The sequence below is a fragment of the Castor canadensis genome, chromosome 18 (assembly GCF_047511655.1).
Source record: "Castor canadensis chromosome 18, mCasCan1.hap1v2, whole genome shotgun sequence".
Classification (NCBI taxonomy): Eukaryota; Metazoa; Chordata; class Mammalia; order Rodentia; family Castoridae; genus Castor; species Castor canadensis.
Genome location: NC_133403.1, coordinates 39,152,432 through 39,161,174, shown reverse-complemented (window position 1 = coordinate 39,161,174; position 8,743 = coordinate 39,152,432). Strand labels below are relative to the sequence as shown.

The window sequence follows — 8,743 nt, the reverse complement described above, 5'->3', positions numbered from 1 at the left end:
TTCTCACCAGGACTGCTGAGTGGACAGAGGAGAGATGGGAGCCACTGCAGCCATTTTGCCACCCTGAGAGCAGGGTCACATGAATGCAGGCAGAGCTGGGGAGAGGCTGCTTCTGCTCTGAACATACAGCTCCAGCTCCTTGATGCAGCTGTGCCTGAAGCCATTGGACTTCTCAGCTACGTGAACCCACTTGTTTCTTTTCTTTTTTGGGGGGTGGGCAGCACTGAACCCGGTTTGAATGCAGCCTTGCACTTGCTAGGTAATTGCTATACTGCTTGAGCCTTGTCCCCAGTGCTGTTTCTTGAGTTGGGATTCTTGCAGCCGTAACAAACCTGATGCTTCACCCTTGACTTTGGTCACTCAAAATCTACAGTCAAGGAGAACCAAGGCCCTGGACCCCAGGCAGGGCCAGAAATCAACATTGCTGCCCCAATAAGCCAGGAAAGACGCACAGACGACCTCTGTGTTATCTGGAACCAGAAATTACCTTCTAGTGACTAATGACTGTGGTTTTTACCTAATGAGCCAGGAGCAGATGTGCGAGGCTCCCCCCCACCCCCCGCCCCTGTCACTGCCCTGGGCCCCTCCCAGCCCATCTGGGGGGACACACCCATGGCACCCTCAACAAAGGGGTGAAACTAGACGGGAATTGTCACTCAGTTAACATCTGGTAAGATACACCCTGGGTGGGAGTTGTCCTGGGTGACTGTGAACGTTGTCTCTAGTAAAGAGTCACTAGGATTCAACAACAATGACAGCACGGTGCCCAGCCTTGTACACAGCCTTTGTGCGGGCCTGCCTTATTCAGGGCGTGTCTGTCTGTCAGAGGAACGCCATGACCCATGGACAAGCTCCTGTTTATTTGCACCTGTGGGCTGGGGGCCATAGGGGATCTCCAGCCCCGCCAGCTGCCATGAGGGTAGAAGTGGGTGAGGTAGGGAAGGAGGTGTAGCTGGGGGGGGACAGGAAGCACCCCGAGGATGATGGGGTGGCCAGTGTCGCTCAGTCCTTTTCCTCCCCATGGGTGATGATATGCACCAGGTTCTTGTAATCCAGGTGGCCGGTCACGTCAGGGGGGAAGGCTATGAACATCTGTTCGATCTGGTGACAACGAGGTGGGGGTGAGAGGTGGTCTGGGCTGTGGTGGCTGTGACGGTCATCGGCGACTCTCCCAGGAAGGACATGGGCCCTGCCTGCTGCAGGAGTCCCTCCCTGGGGCAGCCACAGCCAGGAGCAGTGGGGGGGTCCGCTGGCCCTGCTGCCTCCCCCAACCTGGGACACTTGGAAGGGCGGCTCCAGCCCCTGGGGTCCCTGGGCCTCAGCCCAGATCATTGGTGAGCTGCGACTTGGCCCAGCTTCCCCTGTGTCCTTGACCTTCCCTGCCCTTCCTTGCCAGAGACTGAGCCCAATCCTTGCCCCCTGCTTGGACATTTATGGCACCTGGCCTGCAAAAGGGCTGGGATGGTCACTGAAGGGAGCCAAACAGGCCGGGTGAGAACTGTGGCTAAGTGGAGGTGCCTAACTGCTTACAACGGTCAGCCACCTGGATATGGCCAGGTCGGAAGGTCAGTGCTTCCTGCCATTAGCTTGTTCTGTTCTCACGTCATATTTTCAGGTAGGTTCTGTTATTATCCTCCCTTAAGGATGGGGAAACTGAGGCACGGTGAAGTTAAGGAGCTACCAGAGTCACATATGGTGGGAGGTGGAGGCAGCTCTTTTGACTGCTCGACTTTGGAGGTGAAATGTAAACCCCGTTTCTAATGCAGCGTGGACCTTGATGGGTCACTTCTTACGGACACACTGCTGCCCCCCGCTGGAAAATGACGCAGCCAGCACAAAGCCACCCGCGTGTTGTAAGGCCGCTGCGGGCAGAGCCTGACTCCCACAGCTGCACGTGGCGACCTCGCAGCCATGGTTGTGAGGAGGGCAGAACCTGGAGTCGGAGCTGGGCTGGGGTCCAGGCTCTGGCATTTCCCATTAGTGTTGTCATTTTAGGCAAGTGACTTTACTTCCTGGGCCTCAGTTTCCCCATCGAGGGTGGTAGAGGATGGGATGAGGCAAAGCTCAGTGAGCGGTGGCTGCTTTTCTGGAGGCTGAGCCACGAGCTGAGTTGTGGGGGCCCCGTGGGACCCCATTACCTCCTCTTTGGAGAACCTCTCCGCCTGCGTGGTCAGCATCTCCCGAACACTGCAGGAAGAGGAAAGCAGGTATTGGGGTTCAAGTGTTGGGGAAGGAAATTGGGGGTCCCCTCTGCCCTCGGAAACCACTTACTAGTCGGCTTTCAGCACCCCTTTGCCTTCAGGGTCAAACACCTTGAACGCGTTGAGGATGGTCTCCTCGGGGTCCGCCCCTGAAATGGGAAGGGGTTCACACATGTTGTGGGGGGCTAGGGACCAGGGCCCCCCAAAGATGAAGGGCCCAGGGCCAGCCTGTTTTGCTGGGAGGAAGACCTGCCTCCTGCTGCACCCCAAGCCCTGGCAGTTAAAAGGCTGGGCTGAGAATCCAGGTGTCAGAGCTCACTGAAGGTCAAGTGCAAGCTAGGTGTGGACAGACCAGGCTTCCAGTCCTGACTCTGGGGTGGGGCTCCAGGGGAGGGGTGTGTGTCTGAGCCTCAGTTTCCCCCCTGGAGCCTGGGATAAGGCAGAGCACAGGCACTGAGAGCTGCTGCTTCCTTGGGTCCTCTGTCCCTCCAGACGTCACCTCCCCACCTGTCCTAGTGCCCCGGGATGCAGACCCAGGCGTGGGACACACACGGTGAGCTCACCCTTGAGCTTCTCCCCAAACATGGTGAGGAACACAGTGAAGTTGATGGGCCCCGGGGCCTCCTTGAGCATCTCGTCAATCTCCTCATTCTTCACATTCACTCGTCCTAGGGAAGGAGACGTGGGGACTCAGCCCTGGGGGGGTGGGGGTGGGACACTGGCATTTGCACTACCGTTGCAAAGAATCTAGCACAGAAATAGTGAAGAGGTGTTCTGCACAGTGTCGTTTGTAACTAGGGACAACCCAACACCTGGTGTGGGAGGGGCAGTTATTGTCAGTGTGTCACACCTGAAACCTTTTGCACAGGTGCTCACACTCCACCTGCTGACCCACAGCGGTGAGGGGTGTGACACACCTGCTCTTCAGCCATGAGCCCTGACACCACTTCTGTGAGAATTAGAAAAAGCTGCCCCCTTTAAGACCATTCTTATTTATAAAAGGATGTAAATTGAATAGTGCCCTGTAGAATTGTGCAGTGCACAACCTGCACAGCTGTTCAAGGTGGCCCTGAGGTCTGAGGATAGGAATTGGTGGTACTGGGTGGTGGCAGGTTAGATGTGTATATTTTGAAAGAGCTCCGTGCACTGCTCTCACGCTGTGAAGATATTAAATAAAGCTAAGTCCAGAACAGAATGAGGCCAATTATTTGGGGAAAAAAACAACAACAACAAACCCAAACAGACGTGTAGAAAGACTTCGAGGAAAGAGACTGAAAAGTTGACAGTGGAGCACGGCCCTTTGGACAGTGCTCTTTTCTGCTTCACATTTTTCTGAATGTTCTAAGTTTTCTGTAGTGAGCTGATATTGCGTTAAAAACATCACACACATCTGGGCGCCGGTGGCTCATGCCTGCAATCCTAGCTGCTTGGGAGGCTGAGATCAGGAGGATTGCAAATAGTTCAAGAGATCCCATCTCCACAATAACCAGAGCAAAATGGATTGGATTTTTAAACCCTGGATGTGCCCCGTCCCCCAAATCACACAAAAAGTCATTTCAATAGAAAAAATTAGAGAGCATTTCCATCCTTTGAAGTTTGTTGTTTCCCCTGCAGCACTGGGGCTTGAACTCAGGGCTTTGCGATTGCCAGGCAGGCGCTCTACTGCTTGAGCCACCACGCCCCAGTCCAGAAGTTTGTCTTAATGGCTGTCCAGGCTGAGCCTCTGTTTGGATAATGAGGAGAGAGGGAAGGGAGAGCTTTGGCAGTGGGGTGGGAACAACGTACCCAGGGCGGCGAAAGTATCTCTCAGGTCGTTCTTGTCGATGAAGCCGTCCCGGTTCTGGTCCATGATGGTGAAGGCCTGTTGGGGGGTGGGGGGTGGGGTCACTGGTCAGCCCTGGGAGACAGAACGATCCAAGGATGGTGGCTGGGGACCGGGGGAGGGACATTCTGGAATGCGCGACGTTAGATCCAGTTAAAGGTTAGAAACAGGGTTGGGCGTGGTGGTGCATCCTGTAACCCCAGCTGCCCGGGAGGTGGAGGTGGGAGGATTGAGGTCTGATGCCAGGGCAGGCACCAGCTTGAGACCTTATCTGAAAGATAAACTAAAGGCAAACGGGCTGGCAGAGTGGCTCAAGTGGTAGAGCCCCTGCCTAGCAATTGTGAGGCCCTGAGTTCAAATCCCCAGTACTGCAAAAAAAAAGGACAGACCCAAGAGCACTGAAAATGTGTCCACTCAAAACCCTGTCCACAAATGTCCACAGCCACGTGACAGATCATGAGGGCCCCACGCTGGGAATACCATGAATACCACGTCCTTCGCACGGTGAACAGCGTGGACTATGACTTCGCATCCACAACGTGGACTATGACTCAGCCATGAAAAGGAATGCCATTCTGACACATGCTAAGACCTGGATGACCCTTAAGGATGCTGAGTGGGAGAAACCAGACACAAAAGACACAAAAGGCCACATAGCCACGGTTCCGTTTCTTTGAAACAGGCCGGCAAATCCCTACAAACAAAAGTGGATGAGCTGTTGCCCAGGCTGAGGGAGGACGACAGAAAGTCGCCGGCCATGTGTACTGTGTTTCCTTTGGGGTGATGGAAATGTCTCGCAAGCAGTGGTGACAGTTGCAAGCCTGTGACTATACAAATGACCCCTGCACTGTGCACTTAAAACAACTTTTGAATCACATCCCTAAAGTTAGAAGTGAGGTGGTCTCCAGCTTCCCACCCCAGGCCTGGATGTGACATTTCATGCCAGGAATTCCTCTTTTCCTGGCAGCCTATGAGACGTGAGGGGGGACAAAGGGGCGGATGTCCCCCCTGTGCAGAGGCCCAGGCTCCACTCCAGCATGGCTGCCACAATTTTCCTCCAGGGGCCATGGAGGGAGCAGCCAGAAGACAAGTCCCCAGCCTGTCCTGCCAAGCCGGGCACAGTGGCTTCATAGGCCCCTGGTATTTCACCGAGCCTGTGTCCAGGCGACAAGACGCTGCTTTTCCTCTCAGATGGGCAAGAAATAGCCACACTACTACCTAGTCAGAGTTGGGGAAACGTGGGGACAGGCATGGCAATAGGAAGTCATACAGTGGGCAGGGTGGGGGGACACTGCAGCAACAGCTCTGCTTGGCTTTCCTCCCTCCTCCCTCTTTCCCTTCTTCCCGCCCCTCCCCTCCCCTCCCCTCTGCTGTAGTTCTGCTTTTAGGATTGAACCAGAGACAGGAGCAAAGGCCCAGCTGTGCATAAAAGTAGACCTCTCTAAGCAAATGTGTCCTGGCCACAGAAGTCGTTTAAACAGATGACAGAAAGTGTGACATGTGTGGTGACTGTAATGCATCCACCACCGGTCCCAATTGTGACAGGTGACATGGTGCAAACTCCACGGGCACTGGTTATTTTCGGGTGGTAGGATCTTAGGGACACAGTGTGGGTTTCTTCTTTCTGCTTTCCTGGAATTTTCCCCCTACATTTTCAACAAGGAATATGTTGTATAGTCGGATAAGCAGCAGAAGTGTTTAGCAGCCATGTCTACGAAAAGTCACACATTCACTCTGAGCTTGGGCGTGGTTGGAGGACAAGCTGGTCCCTGCAGGGTGGGGACAAATGCAGGTCAGTTTGTGTCTGGGGGAAGGCACACCTACCTCCTTGAACTCCTGGATCTGCGTCTGCTCGAACATGGAGAACACATTGGAGTTGGCCCCATCCGCCCTCTTCTTGGCTTTCTTGGGTGACTGGGGAAGAAGCAGTGGTTAGAAGCTGCGAGTGAGAACAGGACAGGTCCCTGGAGCCCCTGTCGCCGGGCTCAGCTGCTCATCTGTGAAATGGGGCCAGGGAACCCACACCAGCAGAGCTGGGTGCAGCAGAACAAGGGGTGGTGGGGGACAGAGAGAAAGAGAGAGAGACAGAGCGAGAGAGAATAGGAACAAAAGACTGAGGCTCACGGAGCCTGGTAAGCCTCAAGGTGAAATGACAGTGTGGCAGGGTGCTGCCAGCTGTCTGTCCCAACCCCACAACCTTCCCCTTCAGGAAACAGGGAGGTCTCCAATGGCCTGCCCCTTCCCCCAGATCAACAGTGCAATGTCACCCTTCTTGGGTCCTGCTGCTCTCTGGCTTTAAACACAGCAGGAGCTTAAACACTGCCTCAGGCTATCTCCTTTCAAGAAGATGCTGTGATTACCGCCCTCATTTTACAGGTGAGGCCACTGAGGCTCAGAGAGTTTAGGACACTTGCTCCAGGTCACACAGCCACAGAAAGGCAGAACCCAGGTTAAACAGTCTGGTTGAGCAGTGTGACTCCAGCGCCTGGCCTTTGACCCACAGGGACCCTGAGTTGGGGGCTCGTGTGTGTGGGGGCCACCTCCCCACACAACACAAGAGGAGAGGTTTTACATTCTCAAGTTCAAAAACAAAAAAAGATTTTTCTCCCCAGCCACCTGAACGAGAGAGGAAGAATTTCAGTTTGACTTGTAGGAGCGCTTAACCCATTCCCCAGCCCTGGGGTTGTTGGTAGCTCAGAGGTCAGAAGACAGTCATAAAAGCCAGCTCTCCTTCTGGTTTCGAGTCCCCCAGAACCACTGGATTTGTGGCCCATGGGGACATTGATTTGAGCCTCTCTGTGCACGCCCCGCGCGCGGCACTTTTCCACCCACGGCTGGAATCCTCAGAAGCCGCCTCTCTCCCCTCCACTTTGGTCCTTGGCAGGTGGGTGGTGTTCCCTTCTCATCCTCCCAGCATTGTCCCCTGAGGATCCAAGGCCACTCACCATGGTGGACAGGACAGGACGCTGCCTCTGGGGAAGAATTCCACACGCCTGGCTCGCCTCTGCCTGGGAACAATAAATACCTCCTTCCCGGGTTTAAAAATAACCCCATGACCACTTTTGGCAGTCCTAGGTGAGGCGACTCCACCTAAGCCCCCCCACCCCATGCCGTTCTTCTGAAGTAAGGACAGCTTGCTGGCCACCGGGTGACATATGAGACCAAAAAATGTATTCAAGGTTAAAGAGACGGCAGCCGGATCACGGGCCTGGGGAGAGATGCTGTGTGCTCTCTGCGGCTTGGGTGGGCGACACTTGTGCCTGTCAGTTTGGGGGAGGAAGGGAGCAGGAAGGGAGGTGAAAATGTTCTGTAGTGCTAGCCGGCCCTGGCCCACCTCGGGACCTTTGCACCTGCCGTCTCCTCCCCGGCACACCTTTCCTCTAGTCACCTGCCAGCTCCACTGCTGGCCTCAGTCCCTTCTTTGCTCAAATGTCCCCCACCCTTGCCTGCCCCACTCCCCCATCTCCCTTTTCTGCGTGGGTTTCTCCCAAGTGTCTGTCACTTCCACATTCATGGTGGGATTTGCTTGCTATTTATTTTGTTCTATGTCAGTGACAGTCAGCTCTCGAAGGCGGGATCCTCTCTGGTTTACCTTGCCACGGTCCCCCCAGCTCCCAGCAACTATTTGGCACACAGCAGGTGCTCAGCAACAAATATTTGTTGACTGACTGAAGAAACGACAGCTCTCACTCCCCAAGAGCTTGCTGTGTGCCAGACGCCATGTCCCTGGCTCATATTCAATTTTTCTAACTACTCAGTGGGTGAGGAACAACCTTATCATTTGGGTCCCTATTTTATAGGTGACCAAGCGGGAACTTCTCCAGACGGGCTCCTGTGCCCCTCTGAGCAGAGCTGGGGACAGGGTCCCCAGGACACTGGAAGCCTCACAGGACTCTGAGGAACTGCAGGACTTCTGGGGCTGGAGTTTCCCAGACACACAGAACAGGTTTCCTTATTAGAGTTTCCATAGACAAGTAAAAAAGGTCGGGCAAGCCCCCAGGACCGGGTCACTGTCGCTCACTGTCCTTCTCAAGTGGAAAACTCAGGCACAAACTCAGGAATGGTCTATTGGATTTCTGTCCTCTCTGTCACTCCCAGGTTACAATGACTTGTCAGTGGCCAAGGGAGAAAAGTGTGGCAGCCACTGTGGTTGGAGCGTGGTGGGGGATGAGGTCAGGGGTCATGATGGGCCTAGAAGGGAGGTGTCAGTGTCCTCAAGGGCCACCTCGCAAGGGCCACCTCGCACTGGGCCATCTGAGACTTGTGCCACCAGGCTGTAAGAGGGGAGGGAGGAGGAGAGCTCTGGCCGGATGGTGTGGGGTGAGGGTCAGACGGGCCCTGAATCTCCCAGTGCCTCAGTGTCCTCACCTCAATGTGGAGATCACATCAGCCCCCAGGAGGCCTTTGTTGCGAGGACCCAGACAGATGGTGTCAGGGGACTTCAGGGCCTGGACGAGATCCAAAGCCACATGGCTGCTGGGCTGGGGGCCCATGGGCTGTGAGCCAGGCCTTGACCCAGGAAGAGGGTTTGGCTCCATGCAGGCTAGATTGGCCTCAGCCCCTACCTCTGGCCTGCACAGGATAGGGAGGAGCCTGAGGGCTGCTCTGTCCCCAGGCTTGGTGGCTGAACCACAGGCCCGAGCCAGAGCCCCTGTCCCTTTGCTGCCTGGAGTCCTACAGGTAAGAGGTTTCCTGCCACCAGAAGTGAGTCCCATGGAGC

General features: G+C 55.1%; 1 protein-coding gene across 1 annotated transcript; it reads right to left on the bottom strand.

Annotated features, from left to right (window-relative positions):
• Window positions 1-840: 840 nt before the first annotated feature.
• Myl2 (myosin light chain 2) lies at window positions 841-7,105 on the bottom strand. The gene is made up of 7 exons (XM_020162429.2): window positions 6,969-7,105; window positions 5,848-5,937; window positions 3,987-4,062; window positions 2,765-2,869; window positions 2,272-2,350; window positions 2,139-2,187; window positions 841-1,101 (listed from the first exon to the last, which is right to left on the bottom strand). Exons 1-7 carry the CDS (start codon window positions 6,969-6,971, stop codon window positions 1,003-1,005), a joined length of 501 nt encoding a protein of 166 aa, XP_020018018.2. The 5' UTR covers window positions 6,972-7,105; the 3' UTR covers window positions 841-1,002.
• Between the last annotated feature and the right edge of the window lie 1,638 nt (window positions 7,106-8,743).